Source organism: Schistocerca cancellata, chromosome 2 (assembly GCF_023864275.1).
Source record: "Schistocerca cancellata isolate TAMUIC-IGC-003103 chromosome 2, iqSchCanc2.1, whole genome shotgun sequence".
NCBI lineage: Eukaryota > Metazoa > Arthropoda > Insecta > Orthoptera > Acrididae > Schistocerca > Schistocerca cancellata.
The window spans coordinates 647,126,670-647,146,840 of record NC_064627.1 but is presented as its reverse complement, the minus strand read 5'-3'; the positions used below and the strand labels follow the sequence as shown (position 1 = coordinate 647,146,840).

General features: G+C 41.4%; 1 protein-coding gene across 1 annotated transcript in view; it reads left to right on the top strand.

Moving 5' to 3' along the window:
* The window catches only part of LOC126162318 (uncharacterized), a 31,301-nt gene extending 16,082 nt beyond the window's left edge, over nt 1-15,219 (top strand). The window contains exon 2 of the mRNA XM_049918742.1: nt 11,362-15,219. Coding sequence (XP_049774699.1) covers nt 11,375-13,453 — 2,079 coding nt within the window. The 5' untranslated portion in view covers nt 11,362-11,374 and the 3' untranslated portion in view covers nt 13,454-15,219. The remainder of the gene's footprint in view (nt 1-11,361) is intronic.
* Nucleotides 15,220-20,171: the final 4,952 nt, after the last annotated feature.

The window sequence follows — 20,171 nt, the reverse complement described above, 5'->3', positions numbered from 1 at the left end:
ATAAAACGCTGTAGAGGTGTTGGGTGGGAAGTCGTTCCGCACCCACCTTATTCACCTGATCTTGTGCCCTCAGGTTTTCATCTTTTCCACTTTCTATCGAACAACCTTGAAGGAACTTCACTTCCGGATGAAAAAGCGCCCCGCGCGTGGTTCGACGAGTTACTCGGCTTGAAACCACGTGATTTCTACAGTCGCGGAATCGAAAAGTTACCCCGCAATGGTAGACTGTTGTAAATAGTGCAGGAGAATATATTGTTGATGATTATTTGTCTGTTATGTGTATCTGTTGTGTTTATTAAAAATGGGAGAACGCTACGAACTAATACACCAACCTAGTATTCTCTAGATTTGCTGTTACATACATTCTGTCGATCCTGCATTGTGATCAACTACTGATGTATGTATATTTGAACATCGTGGGGTATTCAACTTCCCACACGTCCTTCCACTTCACGTTTGCCACCAAAGCCTCCAGTTCTCTGGAGGACTTAAAATTTGGCGCTGATCGTTTCTATGGATTTCAAAATTATAATCACCACCAATTAAAGCTTCTGCCGGCTTCCGTTTGACTAAAAATACCAAGTTGTTCTTAAAAAAGTTTATCCGCATCCTCTCTTGCATTATTCCTGAAGGGGAATAAATATTTAACAGTAGTGCTAAAATTTTTACGACTGATGTACCTCCCTTACTTCTAAAAGACAAATATATTTAACTACAATACCTTCCTTTACAAGGACAGCAGACCCACATTTCCCTTCTGGTGTTATATTTAAAATCTCTTTATAACTTAAGATATAAACTGTGCCGATATTAAATTCCTGGAGCAGGGCTATATCAGTATCCGACTGTTACAGAAAATGGCTCTAAGCACTATGGGACTTAACATCTGAGGTAATCAGTCCCCTAGACTTAGAACTACTTAAACCTAACTAACCTAAGGACATCACACACAGCCATGCCCGAGGCAGGATTCGAACCTGCTCCCGTAGCGGCAGCGCGGTTCCGAACTGAAGCGCCTAGAACCGAACGGCCACAGCGGCCGGCGACTGTTGCAGAAATTCTTGTAGAGAGACGACTTTCACTGCGCTTTGAATCCTGTTGATGTCTATCGTGGACACGTTACATGTTAGTCCCTTTTTCCTATCCAGGTGTTCAAGTAAGGAAGTCAGTTAATAAGGAGTATTCCTGTCCATTTAATTTTTTTTTTCGTTCCACGCTATTTTTCCTCAAAAACCTCAGAGTTTCCAAAAATTCATATTTATGTTTCATGTGGCTCGACTATCTCCACACCTTGTTCCGTTTTAGCCTCTTGGAAGTCCGTACAGTCCATTCCTTTTTCTGAGACAGAGTTCTGTCGTCCTAATTTGAGACGTCAGCCGTCGCCTGTTTTTCTCTACTAACGTCATCTGCTTCAGCCAGACTCACTCCCCCTTCCAAATACTCTCCGAGTCAATCTGTCGAATATTTTTCTAGTATTCTTTCATTTTCCGTTAGAGGTCTTAATTTTTCCTTTAATGCAGGAGTCAATCATTCCTCTGCTGAATGTGCCACTCTCCTTTTCTTGCTTTTCTTCGAAATTCTTTTCGGCGACCTAGAAGGAGATGAATTTCGCGACCTTTCAGAAGATGTTGCAGATGACCCACCGGACATAATTTACCCCTTCTTTCTAACGAAAGGCCTCTTGTCATGTTCCATAGCTATGCAATGGTTTGCAGCTTTGTCCAATTTCCGATTTCTTTCGACACGTTCCCCGAGTCCGTAATACACTAAAAAAATTAAAAATAAGAAAATGATCGGCGCAGCATGATGGAGTTATCCGAATGGGATGGAAACCGCTAAATGTGATTTACAAGTAAAGACAAACAAATGATTACAGTTTCAGAAAAAATGGATGATATGTTCTAGAGCAAGAGCTTCACAAACTAGGCAAGTCAACAACTCGTTGGTCCACAGCTGTCCCCTATTCAAGCAGTTATTCAGCTCTGCATTGATTGATAAAGTTGTTGGATGCCCCCCTCAGCGATATGGTGCCGATTGGTGCTTTAGATTGTCCAATTTCAGAGATAGTCGGCGCGTCCTGCTCCTAATACTCCCAAAGTTCTCAACTGGGGAGAGATCCGGCGACCTTGCTGGCCAAGATAGGGTTTGACAAGCACGAAGACAAGCTGTAGAAAGTCTCACTGTGTGCGGGCTGCCATGTTGGTTTGCCATGAAGTGCAATAAAATGGGGCGTAGAATATGGTCGACGTACCGCTATGCTTGCAAGAGTGTCACGGATGACAACCAAAGGAGTCCTGCTGTGAAAAGAAAAGGCACCCCAGACCATCATCCCTGACTGTTGGGCCATATGGTGGTCGACAGTCAGATTGATATTGCATTGCTTTTGGGACGTCTCCAGACACTTCGCCGTCGGTCATCGAGGATCAGTTCCATGTGGAACTCATCACAGAAGACAGCTCTACAATATGTCAATGAGACACGATACTGAATGTGCCCAATGCCACTGCAGATGGGCTTGTGATGTACAAAGATCAGTGTTAGTCGGTGCATAGGATGCCATGAGGTCAATCCCCTTTCTCTGAGCCGCCTAGTGGTCAATAGGCACCAGTTGCACGTCAGGTCGATGATGATGATGAATCTGGGGCTCTAAGTGAGTCTCTGACGATTACTGGGTCCCCAGATCTGTCGTTTCTCTTGGTTGACCACTTTCATCTTGCCACTGTGTTCGGCCATGGTTCACCCACTACTCGGTCCTCATGTTCTATCCCCTCTACGTCGACTGCTTCCTTCTTGAAACTGTGTTTGGGTATAGTTCACCCATTCCTGCCAGCACTGTCGAATCGTGACATCGATCATATTTAAACGTCGAGTGATTTACCGATTATTCCAATCAGCTTCTTTGAGCCCAACTACATGGCCTTACTCAAATCCTGACATCTGCGCATATTCTTCAGAGGCCTGCCTGTGAGGCATGCTGTCCAACTAAGTATACAGAATGAAATTAGCAAAGACTTAATGCCCTGTTATCGACACATTCCCCGTTTACCATCCTTGCAAACTGTGCAGTGAAATTGCACTGAAGCGTCACATATTTATCCATTGGCCGCCAAAGTTTACAGTTTTCCATTTTCTGGTTCTACCCGTATCAATATCAATTTGTCACCAATTTGTTTTTTTGGTTCTTTTGTTTTGTTTTTAATAGAGTGTATATACAGTAGCAGTTTCCTTCATACAAACATCTTTCGTAGCTCGTGGTGTTGAACCCACGCCCGCATTGGTGTCATTAGTTCCCTCTTTTGGTGCCTTGTATTCCTCAAACTGTCATTTCTGGTTTCTTAGCGATCCTTTCCTCCCGTGGAGCTGAATCATGAACACACGGAAACTACAGGACGGCTGGGGCCTGTGTACTCGTCACACAGCAACTCCTTCTTGGACATTCTGTGCGAATTTGCACTGAGGAACTACATATTGCGCAAATCCTCAGTTGCCCATCATACGCAGTGTGTTGGGGGTATAAGTCCAGATATTGTGATCATTGGTACCTCAATATGTACTCACTTTAGTGTGTTAGTTGTTTTTTTTCTGCATCTAACAGTCTTTCTGCGAACATGTCACATAATTTACTGCCTGGTGCTTTCTTCACGAACTGGACTACTAAGTGGATTACACCTGTAAGTGTTGACGAACCATTTTGCATCCACGCCACCATACTGCAATGCCTGACCTGCTGCTCAGGACAAAATGTACATTAATCACTTACACTTGCCACCTTTATTTGGAGGTACCAAGCAACCTAAAACATACTGGTCCTAATAATTATAATTATTACACTGCAAATAAAGTAAATAGTGATGCAACATTGTTCAGTACAGTGTCCTCAGTCACCAATAAAAATATCTGCATTTATACTCCTAACACCCTCTATAATAAGTGCACGATAGCCGCAAAAATATTGACATTTGAGAGGATATGTTTCTGCTGTTTTGTCTTAATTTGCCTAACGCCATTCAAGTTGGGAAACATATGAGCTTCTGACTATCTTTCTGCCACATTTGATAGTATTCTATTGTAAAGTCATAAGGCAATATATATTTCTTCCAGCGGATTTTCTAAAGGAAGCTCAAATACTCTGACTGTAGGAATTCCAAAGCCAGCATGGCGAACTATAACTTCACTGACACAAAGGAATTAACGACAGTAGCTGCCAGTGGACATTGATTTATACCAATGGGGCAAGTTGAAAGTTTATGCTCGTCCAGTATTCGAACCTAGGTCTCCTCCTCACCAACGCATACACTGACCACTATGCCACCCAGAGACAACGGTCAACACAACTGGCACGGTCTACCGTAGCACGCCTCGCATGAGAACCAAATTTTCAACTTACACCACACACTCGTGATATGGTGCCCCCTGCTCTTTAGCCTCATTACTCACGGCATCTCGCCGATTCCCCTAAGAGAACGAGCATGGTGTGCATATGCACTGAAGGGATCTTTAGCCATCGTTATTGCAACTGTATAAGTGGTGTCTGTCCTTTCGAACATGTGCACTTCCTGTATTTTTGTCAGTGTAAGAAGTTAGCAAAAGCTTCATAGCAAAGATTCATGTTCCAGCTGGAATTCAGAAGACAAACATTTCAATAGCTTTAAGGTAGGTTAGGTACTTTCCATTAGTTTAAAAACGTTTTTATAACTACATGGCACAAAAACATGCGCCCACCTCAAACAAGCTTAATTTAACCAAGTATTCGATAAATACACTATAAGAAAATAAAACGACGCAACGTGAAGGAGTTATGCAAACAGGTCACAAACTGCTATTCATAAAGGCATCGATAGAAAATGCAAATTGTAAACTTTGGTGGCCGATGGATGAATGTGTGATGCTGTAGCGCGATTTCACCGTGCAGCTAGCAAGGATAGTAAACAGGGGACATGTCGATGCCAGGGCATAAAGCCTTTGCGAATTTCGTTCCACGTATTCAGTTGGACAGTAAGTACGTCTCACAGACAGGTGCATGAACAATATACGCAGATGTCGGCATTTAAAAAGGACGTGTAACTGGCCTCAAAGAAGTCGGTTAGAGTAATTGGTGAATCGCTCGACATATGAGTTGGTTTGATGTCACTACTCGATGTTATTGGCAGGAATGGGTGAACCATGGCCGAACGCAGTGTCGTGAAGGAAGCAGCTGAGATAGAGAAGGGGCAATGTGGAGTCTGAGAAATCATTAGAGGGCCACTCAGAGCCCCAGATTCATCATTATCATCGATACAACGTGCAAATGGTGCTTCAGTGACCACAAGGAATATTAATAGGCGGCTCACAGGAGGAGGGCTACGCTCATGGCCCCCATGCGCTAACAAAAACACCTGTATACTGGAAGCCCAATTAAAGTGGCGTCGGGCATGTTCTGCCTGGAATCTCGTTGGCAGAAGTAGAATTGTCTTCAGTAATGACTTTCGATGCGAGCTAAGCTCCGATGAACAGCGAAAACGTATCTGGAGATGTCCTGGGTAGAGGTGTGATGTCAACCTCAATGTCACACCATACTGCCCAATAACCAGGACTGATGATCTAGGGTGCTATTATTTTTCATAACAGGGCGCTATGGTTGTCATCTGTGGCACTCTTAAAGCGCAGCTATGGTCGAAAATATTTTACACCCTGTTTTGTTGCCCTTCCTGGCAAGCCAACCTCGGCTTACATTTTAGCAAAAAATGGTTCAAATGGCTCTGAGCACTATGGGACTTAACTTCTGAGGTCATCAGTCCCCTAGAACTTAGAACTACTTAAACCTAACCAACCTAAGGACATCACACACAGCCATGCCTGAGGCAGGATTCGAACCTCCTCCCGTAGCAGCAGCGCGGTTGCGAACTGAAGCGCCTAGAACCGAACGGCCACAGCGGCCGGCGACTGTTACAGAAATTCTTGTAGAGAGACGACTTTCACTGCGCTTTGAATCCTGTTGATGTCTATCGTGGACACGTTACATGTTAGTCCCGTTTTCCTATCCAGGTGTTCAAGTAAGGAAGTCAGTTAATAAGGAGTATTCCTGTCCATTTCATTTTTTTTTCGTTCCACGCTATTTTTCCTCAAAAACCTCAGAGTTTCCAAAAATTCATATTTATGTTTCATGTGGCTCGACTATCTCCACACCTTGTTCCGTTGTAGCCTCTTGGAAGTCCGTGCAGTCCATTTCTTTTTCTGAGACAGAGTTCTGTCGTCCTAATTTGAGACGTCAGCCGTCTCCTGTTTTTCTCTACTAACGTCATCTGCTTCAGCCAGACTCACTCCCCCTTCCAAATACTCTCCGAGTCAATCTGTCGAATATTTTTCTAGTATTCTTTCATTTTCCGTTAGAGGTCTTAATTTTTCCTTTAATGCAGGATTCAATCATTCCTCTGCTGAATGTGCCACTCTCCTTTTCTTGCTTTTCTTCGAAATTCTCTTCGGCGACCTAGAAGGAGATGAATTTCGCGACCTTTCAGAAGATGTTGCAGATGACCCATCGGACATAATTTACCCCTTCTTTCTAACGAAAGGCCTCTTGTCATGTTCCATAGCTATGCAATGGTTTGCAGCTTTGTCCAATTTCCGATTTCTTTCGACACGTTCCCCGAGTCCGTAATACACTAAAAAATTAAAAATAAGAAAATGATCGGCGCAGCATGATGGAGTTATCCGAATGGGATGGAAACCGCTAGATGTGATTTACAAGTAAAGACAAACAAATGATTACAGTTTCAGAAAAAATGGATGATATGTTCTAGAGCAAGAGCTTCACAAACTAGGCAAGTCAGCAACTCGTTGGTCCACAGCTGTCCCCTATTCAAGCAGTTATTCAGCTTTGCATTGATTGATAAAGTTGTTGGATGCCCCCCTCAGCGATATGGTGCCGACTGGTGCTTTAGATTGTCAAATTTCAGAGATAGTCGGAGCGTCCTGCTCCTAATACTCCCAAAGTTCTCAACTGGGGAGAGATCCGGCGACCTTGCTGGCCAAGATAGGGTTTGACAAGCACGAAGACAAGCCGTAGAAAGTCTCACTGTGTGTGGGCTGCCATGTTGGTTTGCCATGAAGTGCAATAAAATGGGGCGTAGAATATGGTCGACGTACCGCTATGCTTGCAAGAGTGTCACGGATGACAACCAAAGGAGTCCTGCTGTGAAAAGAAAAGGCACCCCAGACCATCATCCCTGACTGTTGGGCCATATGGTGCGCGACAGTCAGATTGATATTGCATTGCTCTTGGGACGTCTCCAGACACTTCGCCGTCGGTCATCGAGGATCAGTTCCATGTGGAAGTCATCACAGAAGACAGCTCTACAACCTGTCAATGAGACACGATACTAAATGTGCCCAACGCCACTGCAGATGGGCTTGTGATGTACAAAGATCAGTGTTAGTCGGTGCATAGGATGCCGTGAGGTCAACCCCCTTTCTCTGAGCCGCCTAGTGGTCAATAGGCACCAGTTGCACGTCAGATCGATGATAATGACGAATCTGGGGCTCTAAGTGAGTCTCTGACGATTACTGGGTCCCCAGATCTGTCGTTTCTCTTGGTTGACCACTTTCATCTTGCCACTGTGTTCGGCCATGGTTCACCCACTGCTCGGTCCTCATGTTCTATCCCCTCTACGTCGACTGCTTCCTTCTTGAAACTGTGTTTGGGTATGGTTCACCCATTCCTGCCAACACTGTCGAATCGTGACATCGATCATATTTAAACGTCGAGTGATTTACCGATTATTCCAATCAGCTTCTTTGAGCCCAACTACATGGCCTTACTCAAATCCTGACATCTGCGCATATTCTTCAGAGGCCTGTCTGTGAGGCATACTGTCCAACTAAGTATACAGAATGAAATTTGCAAAGACTTAATGCCCTGTTATCGACACATTCCCTGTTTACCATCCTTGCAAACTGTGCAGTGAAATTGCACTGAAGCGTCACATATTTATCCATTGGCCGCCAAAGTTTACAGTTTTCCATTTTCTGGTTCTACCCGTATCAATATCAATTTGTCACCAATTTGTTTTTTTGGTTCTTTTGTTTTGTTTTTAATAGAGTGTATATACAGTAGCAGTTTCCTTCATACAAACATCTTTCGTAGCTCGTGGTGTTGAACCCACGCCCGCATTGGTGTCATTAGTTCCCTCTTTTGGTGCCTTGTATTCCTCAAACTGTCATTTCTGGTTTCTTAGCGATCCTTTCCTCCCGTGGAGCTGAATCATGAACACACGGAAACTACAGGACGGCTGGGGCCTGTGTACTCGTCACACAGCAACTCCTTCTTGGACATTCTGTGCGAATTTGCTCTGAGGAACTACATACTGCGCAAATCCTCAGTTGTCCATCATACGCAGTGTGTTGGGGGTATAAGTCCAGATATTGTAATCATTGGTACCTCAATATGTACTCACTTTAGTGTGTTAGTTGTTTTTTTTCTGCATCTAACAGTCTTTCTGCAAACATGTCACATAATTTACTGCCTGGTGCTTTCTTCACGAACTGGACTACTAAGTGGATTACACCTGTAAGTGTTGACGAACCATTTTGCATCCACGCCACCATACTGCAATGCCTGACCTGCTGCTCAGGACAAAATGTACATTAATGACTTACACTTGCCACCTTTATTTGGAGGTACCAAGCAACCTAAAACATACTGGTCCTAATAATTATAATTATTACACTGCAAATAAAGTAAATAGTGATGCAACATTGTTCAGTACAGTGTCCTCAGTCACCAATAAAAATATCTGCATTTATACTCCTAACACCCTCTATAATAAGTGCACGATAGCTGCAAAAATATTGACATTTGAGAGGATATGTTTCTGCTGTTTTGTCTTAATTTGTCTAACGCCATTCAAGTTGGGAAACATATGAGCTTCTGACTATCTTTCTGCCACATTTGATAGTATTCTATTGTAAAGTCATAAGGCAATATATATTTCTTCCAGCGGATTTTCTAAAGGAAGCTCAAATACTCTGACTGTAGGAATTCCAAAGCCAGCATGGCGAACTATAACTTCACTGACACAAAGGAATTAACGACAGTAGCTGCCAGTGGACATTGATTTATACCAATGGGGCAAGTTGAAAATTTATGCTCGTCCAGTATTCGAACCTAGGTCTCCTCCTCACCAACGCATACACTGACCACTATGCCACCCAGAGACAACGGTCAACACAACTGGCACGGTCTACCGTAGCACGCCTCGCATGAGAACCAAATTCTCAACTTATACCACACACTCGTGATATGGTGCCCCCTGCTCTTTAGCCTCATTACTCACGGCATCTCGCCGATTCCCCTAAGAGTACGAGCATGGTGTGCATATGCACTGAAGGGGTCTTTAGCCATCGTTATTGCAACTGTATAAGTGGTGTCTGTCCTTTCGAACATGTGCACTTCCTGTATTTTTGTCAGTGTAAGAAGTTAGCAAAAGCTTCATAGCAAAGATTCATGTTCCAGCTGGAATTCAGAAGACAAACATTTCAATAGCTTTAAGGTAGGTTAGGTACTTTCCATTAGTTTAAAAACGTTTTTATAACATGACACAAAAACATGCGCCCACCTCAAACAAGCTTAATTGAACCAAGTATTCGATAAATACACTATAAGAAAATAAAACGACGCAACGTGAAGGAGTTATGCAAACAGGTCACAAACTGCTATTCATAAAGGCATCGATAGAAAATGCAAATTGTAAACTTTGGTGGCCGATGGATGAATGTGTGATGCTGTAGCGCGATTTCACCGTGCAGCTAGCAAGGATAGTAAACAGGGGACATGTCGATACCAGGGCATAAAGTCTTTGCGAATTTCGTTCCACGTATTCAGTTGGACAGTAAGTACGTCTCACAGACAGGTGCATGAACAATATACGCAGATGTCGGCATTTAAAAAGGACGTGTAACTGGCCTCAAAAAAGTCGGTTAGAGTAATTGGTGAATCGCTCGACATATGAGTTGGTTTGATGTCACTACTCGATGTTATTGGCAGGAATGGGTGAACCATGGCCGAGCACAGTGTAGTGAAGGAAGCAGCTGAGATAGAGAAGGGGCAATGTGGAGTCTGAGAAATCATTAGAGGGCCACTCAGAGCCCCAGATTCATCATTATCATCGATACAACGTGCAAATGGTGCTTCAGTGACCACAAGGAATATTAATAGGCGGATCACAGAAGGAGGGCTACGCTCATGGCCCCCATGCGCTAACAAAAACACCTGTATACTGGAAGCCCAATTAAAGTGGCGTCGGGCATGTTCTGCCTGGAATCTCGTTGGCAGAAGTAGAAATGTCTTCAGTAATGACTTTCGATGCGAGCTGAGCTCCGATGAACAGTGAAAACGTATCTGGAGATGTCCTGGGTAGAGGTGTGATGTCAACCTCAATGTCACACCATACTGCCCAATAACCAGGACTGATGATCTAGGGTGCTATTATTTTTCATAACAGGGCGCTATGGTTGTCATCTGTGGCACTCTTAAAGCACAGCTATGGTCGAAAATATTTTACACCTTGTTTTGTTGCCCTTCCTGGCAAGCCAACCTCGGCTTACATTTTAGCAAAAAATGGTTCAAATGGCTCTGAGCACTATGGGACTTAACTTCTGAGGTCATCAGTCCCCTAGAACTTAGAACTACTTAAACCTAACTAACCTAAGGACATCACAAATAGCCATGCCCGAGGCAGGATTCGAACCTGCGACCGTAGCGGTCGCGCGGTTCCAGACTGTAGCGCCTAGAGCCGCTCGGCCACTCAGGCCAGCACATTTTAGCAAGATAATGTCTTCCCATACTTGGTGACAGTTTCTAGTCTGTGTCTTCACGCTTGCCAAACTGACCTCAGCCAGTAAGGTTGCAGAACCTCTCCCCAGTTAAAAATGTTTGGATCATTATGGGAAGGGCCCTCCAACGAGCTTGGGATACTGACGATTTAACTTGCCAACTGAACAGAATTGGTCACAATATCGCTCAGGAGAACATCCAACAACTCTGTCAATGAATGCCATCCGGTTAACTGCTGTCATATGGGACAGAGGTGGACCAATATCTTATTGACTTGCTCAATATATGAAGCTGTTTCTCTTGAAAAAAAAAAAAATAAAAAAAATCGTCCAGCTTTTCTGAAACTGTAATCATTTGTTTGTATGTGAATGTAAATCTCATCTACAGATTTCCCTGCTATTCAGATAATTCCTTCATGGTGTTTCGTTTTTTCTCTTATACTCTATTTTTATCAGTATTTGAGATTTATTCAATGAGCTCATAAAAATGGTAGAAATAATCAATTAACTTGGAGCTCACTCAGTAACATGTACTTTATGGTTCTGTTTCAGGACACGTTACGACATGTCAGCGAGCATGTTGGGTGTATCATTTCCCAACCCGGATGCCCATTTCGATGACCTGTTCCAACCACACCATGGGACCAGACAGAACCATTGGCCATTAGCGACTTCACACTCGAAAATCGATCCATTCTCCTTTGGGCGAGTTGGGCAACCATACACTGAAGACATGTTCTCGCCATACCAAAAAAATTGGTATCCTGTGTTCAGTTCTCCAGCGATTGAAGACGAAGAGACACGGCACGGATTTCTTTCCCATATCAGCGGTAGCGGCTGCGCATTCAGCGGAGAACTGGCCCCAACAGTCTCCAAATTTAGCGACACCATTCAGCCAGGGAATATAGATGGTGCAGTAGAACAAGTGCATGTTAGTTCACTGGATGGCGCTTCTGGAGTCAGTGAAAATCAGTTGACTTCTTCAGTGCAGAAGCTTCATGTCAGTACTCACAACCACCTTCCAGCTGCAGAGGTCACATCTTCTTCTTTCAACTCATTTGCCGAATATGGCCGCTATTCAGTTCATCCACTGGCGGCACATCAACAATCTATGGAATACGCGCCAGTAAGCACTATGTCTGATGAATCTGATACTCTGGAAAACGAGCAGCCGACTGACTTATCTATGCCAAAGAATGCCCTGCAAAACGTAGACAGGGGAAGTACAGCAGATGAAAATTCATGCCAGAATGCTGATGCATTTCAAGACTCTTGTTATGGACGCACTGAGTCTCCCATTTGCCAACTAACCTACACACATTTGTCAGATGTATCTAACGATTCAGAGGAAGACTTGGATGAAAACCTGAAAAATCTGCAGACATCTACACCCAGTTTTGCAAAGAAACGATTTGAACAATTAGTGCCACATCAGCTTGCCCTACCATGGATATCTATGCAACCCATAACTGAGAGAGCTAATATATCCATGTTTGATCTTGTGGCCAGTTTTGCACAAATGTTTATGGACCCTTCAGCAATTGTTTTATATATTTGCTGGCTACTGCAGAATCAATTTTTGGACATGATTGAGTTGTCCCATAAAGTTCCAAAACAGAAACAAAAAATCATCGAACTGAAAGAAGACAGCTTTTATGTGCACAGTGATGCAACAAGCAGTGCAGAAAATATGGCTGACGAACATATGCAGCCAGGAGGTGAGGAGTTTGAAGTGTTTCATGTCAATCCAGATGATGATGATGATGATGATGAAAGTGGAGTGGGGAGTGAGCAGCTTCATGTTCAATCACTAACAGTGTGCTCACTGTCTAACCAGCAGCTCCTTGCTGAAGTACCCACAGAGGGACAAAGAGCAGAGCAGAATACTCTGCCTCTCCAAAAGCCTATATCTCCCATATCAGCGCTTGCAGTGCCATCAGTATCACATCTGGAGTCGAGCACATTATCTATGGATTCGATCATGTCACCTGAGAAAGATACTAAGGCGCTCCTTTTTCTTTCCCAGCCATCATCGTCTGGAAATTCCTGTGCCCAACAGAATTACTATTTCCCGCTCCCTATGCTAAAAGAACAGTCCCATTCTTCACGAGATAAAGATATGAGGCAGAATTTTACAGATGCATCATCAACTCAGCTCCTATTACCAGGCTCAACTACCATATCGGCGGCCCAGAAACGGCCATATAGGGAAACAGAGGCTATGTGCGAAGCAGCCCATTGCTCAGCTCCTAAACAGTTACGTCGCTCGCTGAGGCTTCAGTCTGTAGCTAAAGAATCTACCTGCACCAGTGTGAAGAGAAACATGCGGCCTCGGAATCATCAGGATCGCCGCAGACCAAAGCCTGCAGATGAGGAAGTACAGTGCATGACACCAACAAGGCCACAGCAGTCGCCCAATCTCGAAGCTGAAGCGAGAAAATGCGCACCCGCCACAGGAAAGAGAAGCAGGGAGCCTTGGGACCATAAGGGACTCTTGAGCTTCGTGGCTCAGAATGCTTTCAAACTGCCACGTCATGTTTGGACTGAACGGAAGGAGGGCGAGCCGAGAAAAAGTATGCGCCTTGCAAAGAAAATGCAAAGCAGAAGGTATTTCCTCAGACCAAGATTACATACAAAGAGCTGAAGACTAAAATAAGTATCTGATTCTGAACTATCATATTGAGAATACTTATGACCTTACTCCAGAGTCCTGTTTGGAGGAAGATATCCATAGGTGTGATTTCTTTTTGTGCGTAAAAATACACAAAATGATGTTTAGGGTGAAAGGATACGTTTGTCACTGGTATGTTTAATAGTTGATAATGATGTGTAATCGATCTCTCATGAAAGAATATTCTATTGTTGATAAACTTGATGGCATTACGGTATAGTTATCAGTTTGCTATGGAGTGCTGAAGTCAAAATATTAGTTGTGCTCCTTTTCTGGTGCCCCAAACCAGAACAATCCTATCATCAATGCTTGTTTTGGGAACATTAATTCTGTGAACATTCTACTGACAATTTGTCAAAGGACCAGAATTTCACTTATCAAGCTTTCCTCAAGCAAGAATTGACTATTGTCTTGTGAGATGATAAATGCAGTGGACACCAAAGTGAACTTTTCAAATGACAATTATTGATGTAGTACTAAAGTAATGTGTGGAATAACAGCAGTTTTTCATTTAAAACCATATTGATAACAGAGAAGACCTAATTTGCTGTAAATATGGCATTACAATAACATTTATACAATAATATCTACTGCTTAAAAGTTCGTTTTAATTCTTCCTTGCTAGTCAATTACTAGTTGAAAATACTTTGTAAACTAAAAATAGGTGCATAATAGAAACGATATTGTTTGTATGTTGTCTTCCTTAGGTATGAATCCACAAAAACGAATTGAATGTTGTAAATATGTTCATTTAAATGTCAAACACATGATTACAGACATGAAAAGTTATATGTTACATTTTAAGCAATCTTCACGTGATTTAAAGAAACAAATAGATACCCTTATTGAATGTCATAATATTCTTGATATAGATGCTAAATACTTTAAAACATTTTTTTGAAGAAACACAAAGAAAAAAGTTGTCCAATTTTTATTTTTAACCTGTAAAACTTTTTAGTGCCAAAGTTGGCAAAGCATTAGAAATTACTCAGTTTATCCTTCCACCACATTCTTTGTCCATTTAATAAAAATAAAAGAGAAAGATTGGATCTAATTTCATGTTGACATCGAGACAATTACTAAAATGCTTTTTCTGGTTGTAAATCTGCAAGGAAGAAATTTCTCAAGAGTCATATTGGAGGAACTGTTTCAATAGTTACCTCTAGTGAAGTAGGGAAACAATAAAACTTAAATACAGGATGTGAGGTGAGGGCTTGAACCTAATTCCTGCTTAATATGAGTCAAGTGTATGAATAATTTTGTCTTCTTGCTGTCAATGACTGTGATATTTTATTGTTTTTTCTCTTGTGTGTTACCAGAAGTAATCTTGGATAATCTGATCAATATTCTCTATTTTATTTGTTATGAATACTGGCATGTTTTACTCCAGCTATTATTCCCATTGTCAGCTTAACCCAAAGTGCCAGCCTTGCAGAGATAAAAGCAGATACTTCTGTAACCCTTATAAAGAGTTACTGTACAACTGTACACAACTCAGATGGTTCCTTTTAATATTCACTGGTTACTTGACTTGATACAGATGCTAAAAACTTTAAAACATTTTTTTTGAATAACCTGTAAAACTTTTTAGTGCCAAAGTTGGCAAACTTTTTTAACTGTGCTCTCATCTCCAAAAGTCTTGCCAGCAAAAGATAACATTTCTGCACACGTTTATTAGAACCTGTTTGCTCTTGGATAAATGAGTGAGTTGCAAAACTCGATAAACCATACTCGTTTTGTTCTCTGTACTTTATTAACGTAAAGAAAGTTGTAAATGAGATGGATATGAATGAATGGAGCTTTAGTTTTGTTGTAGAAAACAGTTCATTTATTCATTATTGTCCTGCAGGGCATATTACCCCTCTGTGGTTCCTACATTATAAAGCAAACATTGGCAGATTACTGACCACTCTTAAGCTATTTCTTTTTTTTTTTGGGTCATCAGTCTACTGACTGGTTTGATGCGGCCCGCCACGAATTCCTTTCCTGTGCTAACTTCTTCATCTCAGAGTAGCATTTGCAACCTATGTCCTCAATTATTTGCTTGACGTATTGCAATCTCTGTCTTCCTCTACAGTTTTTGCCCTCTACAGCTCCCTCTAGTACCATGGAAGTCATTCCATCATGTCTTAGCAGATGTCCTATCATCCTGTCCCTTCTCGTTATCAGTGTTTTCCACATATTCCTTTCCTCTCCGATTCTGCGTTGAACCTCCTCATTCCTTACCTTATCAGTCCACCTAATTTTCAACATTCGTCTATAGCACCACATCTCAAATGCTTCGATTCTCTTCTGTTCCGGTTTTCCCACAGTCCATGTTTCACTACCATACAATGCTGTACTCCAGACGTACATCCTCAGAAATTTCTTCCTCAAATTAAGGCCGGTATTTGATATTAGTAGACTTCTCTTGGCCAAAAATGCCTTTTTTGGCATAGCGAGTCTGCTTCTGATGTCCTCCTTGCTCCGTACATCATTGGTTATTTTACTTCCTAGGTAGCAGAATTCCTTAACTTCATTGACTTCGTGACCATCAATCCTGATGTTAAGTTTCTCGCTGTTCTCATTTCTACTACTTCTCATTACCTTCATCTTTCTCCAATTTACTCTCAAACCATACTGTGTACTCATTAGACTGTTCATTCCGTTCAGCAGATCATTTAATACTTCTTCACTTTCACTCAGGATAGCAATGTCATCAGTGAATCGTATCATTGATATCCTTTCACCTTGTATTTTAATTCCACTCCTCAACCTTTCTTTTATTTCCATCATTGCTTCCTCGATGTACAGATTGAAGAGTAGGGGCGAAAGGCTACAGCCTTGTCTTACACCCTTCTTAATACGAGCACTTCGTTCTTGATCGTCCACTCTTATTATTCCCTCTTGGTTGTTGTACATATTGTATATGACCCGTCTCTCCCTATAGCTTACTCCTACTTTTTTCAGAATCTCGAACAGCTTGCACCATTTTATATTGTCGAACGCTTTTTCCAGGTCGACAAATCCTATGAAAGTGTCTTGATTTTTCTTTAGCCTTGCTTCCGTTATTAGCCGTAACGTCAGAATTGCTTCTCTCGTCTCTTTACTTTTCCTAAAGCCAAACTGATCGTCACCTAGCGCATTCTCAATTCTCTTTTCCATTCTTCTGTATATTATTCTTGTAAGCAGCTTTGATGCATGAGCTGTTAAGCTGATTGTGCGATAATTCTCGCACTTGTCAGCTCCTGCCGTCTTCGGAATTGTGTGGATGATGCTTTTCCGAAAGTCAGATGGTATATCGCCAGACTCATATATTCTACACACCAACGTGAATAGTCGTTTTGTTGCCACATCCCCCAATGATTTTAGAAATTCTGATGGAATGTTATCTATCCCTTCTGCCTTATTTGACCGTAAGTCCTCCAAAGCTCTTTTAAATTCCGATTCTAATACTGGATCCCCTATCTCTTCTAAATCGACTCCTGTTTCTTCTTCTATCACACCAGACAAATCTTCACCCTCATAGAGGCTTTCAATGTATTCTTTCCACCTATCTGCTCCCTCCTCTGCATTTAACAGTGGAATTCCCATTGCACTCTTAATGTTACCACCGTTGCTTTTTTTAATGTCACCAAAGGTTGTTTTGACTTTCCTGTATGCTGAGTCTGTCCTTCCGACAATCTTTTTCGATGTCTTCACATTTTTCCTGCAGCCATTTCGTCTTAGCTTCCCTGCACTTCCTATTTATTTCATTCTTCAGCGACTTGTATTTCTGTGTTCCTGATTTTCCCGGAACATGTTTGTAATTCCTCCTTTCATCAATCAACTGAAGTATTTCTTCTGTTACCCATGGTTTCTTCGCAGCTACCTTCTTTGTACCTATGTTAAGCTATATAAATTCATAATTTGTTCATCTTAAAGTAGAAAAATAATTACTTATTACAGACATACAATTCCTTTACAATTGCCTTAGTTTGAATGATAAAGGCATTTTCTGGTGACATTTTCTTTAGCTCCTGTGTGCTGCATTGTGATCGTTTCAGAGCTACTGATAATGACAGCCATACTAACGAGATGTTTGTTTATAATACATGCCTACAGATGCTATCGTATTCCTTGTTATCTTTACACTATTCCTAGTCACCCGTGCTGATTGATCACACTGATGTTCTTTTGTATGATGGAAATAATGTAATATTAGTAAGCAATGTTTAGAAGAGATACACTTCATAACGTGACATGGAATTATCATATTACATCAGATGAAACACAGTGTGTTGCTTCTCAAAGAAACTATACATGTGAAACTTCCTGACAGATGAAAACTGTGTGCAGGACCGAGACTCGAACTCCGGACTTTTGCCTTTCGCAGGCAAGTGCTCTAGAGCACTTGCCCGCGAAAGGCAAAGGTCCCGAGTTTGAGTCTTGGTCTGGCACACAGTTTTAATCTGTCAGGAGGTTTAATATCAGCGCACATTCCACAGCAGAGTGAAAATCTCATTCTGGAAACTAAATATGTAATTTAGTAATCCAACTGAGCCCACCTTTCCTTGCATAGATAAAATAATTTGACGTGGTATTCACCCAAGCTCCTCTCAGTCTGGAGTGTATTAAATCCGAAGCTTCAATCTGGAATGTATTAAATTTCAAGCTTTCTATCTATTCTCTAATTTGTTGTTCACTACACCTCTTTTGCAGATACAATTTCTGTTCAGTTTGGCAAGTTTCCGTAGAATATGATCCTATATGACACAATATTACGAAAGTAAGCAAAGTTTATATTAATATCTCCTACAGCTGACATAATTCTCATTGCAAGTACAGACTTGTTTAGGCGTTTCTGGAATTCCGTGTTATGCCCTTCCCATCCGAATTTATTATCAAGTTGTAATCCCAGAAATTTAAGACTGTCAACATCTTTGATCTGCTTGTCTTTGTGTGTCATACACAAGCTGGAAGGAAATCTCTTACAGGTTCTGAACTGCATATAGTGAGTCTTTTTAAAGTTTAATGACAGTGAATAAGTTTTAAACCATTTATTAATGTCAGTGAAAATTTGATTAGCTGCTGTCTCTAAATCTGTACTTGATTTGCTACTTATTGCAACGTTTGTATCACCCACAAACAAAATAAACTTAACATCTGACAATGTAACAGACAAGAGGTCATTAATGTACACGAGAAAAAGCGACAGACACATGATGGAATCTTGAGGAACACCACATGTAATTTATTCTCAATCAGATGAAGAATGTCTGCTTCCTGCAGAGGTATTTCGCAACGACACCCTTTGTTTGCTACCAGCTGGGTAAGACTCAAACAATTTTGTAGCACTGCCAGTGACACCATAATATTCTAATTTACTTAGGAAAATGCTGTTTTCCACACAGTTAAAGGCTTTTGACACATGACAGAAAATGCTGGTTACCTCTAATTTGTTATCTAAAGAATTAAGTACATTCTCAGTGTAATGTAATTAGCTTTTTCTCTACTGGAACCCTTAAGGAAGCCAGACTGTGACTAGGACAATATATTTTTTGCAGTCAGATGATTAAGAAGACACTTGAACACGAACTTTTCAAACATTTTGTTTAAAAATCTGGCAAAAGTGAAATTGGTCAATACTTCGATGGTATCTCTTGATCTCCCCTTTTGCAAAGAGGCGTAACTTCAGCATATTTTAGCCAGTATGGACATGTTCTGCTGATAAGAGATGGATTTCACACCTCACATGAACGTCTTTAACTTTGTTGGTACGTTCTCATACCCATTAGAATACTTAGTTTTTAAGGATGTGACGGATGCTACTTCTTTGGGAGACATGAATGTCATTTCCATTTTAGTGACGTTATTTGTAAAGATTGGTCTCAGATATCCTCTGGATTGTTTACCAAACCTAATAACCCCAAACTGCCACTAACAGAAACAAAGTACTTGTTCAGGAGGTTTTGTACATCACATGCACTAGTTATCAATGCCTCATTTATGTTTAGAGCTATCTGTTCCTCTTTCTTTTTGGGCCCACCTGTCTCTGTCTTCAGGGGCAGCGTGGAGGGTAAAAATCGTAGAGTGAGACCAAGAGATGAATACACAAAGCAGATTCAGAAGGATGTAGGTTGCAGTAAGTTCTGAGAGATGAAGAAGCTTGCACAGGATAGAGTAGCAGCGAGAGCTGCAACAAACCAGTCTCAGGACTGAAGACCACAACAAAAAGTTTAGTCGATGAATTAAACGAAATTAACGGCCCCCAGCTCACTACAAGAGCAAAATTACTGTCATTGAAATCACTGTTTGCTAATGGTGAAAAACGTACATAAGAATAGTTGGTTTGTTGCAAGACGAGAACTGCACAAAAGTGGTAAATATTGCTCTAGTGTAATTTTAGATGGAAGTGTCACCGTGAGCAAATGTCTTTCAATCAGGTAGCAGCTCATGGAAATCAAATAGTAATAATCAAAGAACAACAAAATCTCATCACTACTGGACAGTTACGTAAATGCATAATTCGTAACGTCACTCACTGTAATATTTACTGTCTTTAATTTTACTCAGAAAGTTATTTATGCTTACTCATTACCGAATACTGTTATTTAGTTCATCGTAATGATACAGCTTCATTCAATAATCATTTTCCTGTGAGTTACAGTTACACAATTATCAAAGTGAAAATTTAGATTTAAAAAAAAGGAAAGTTCGTGTTATGATTTTC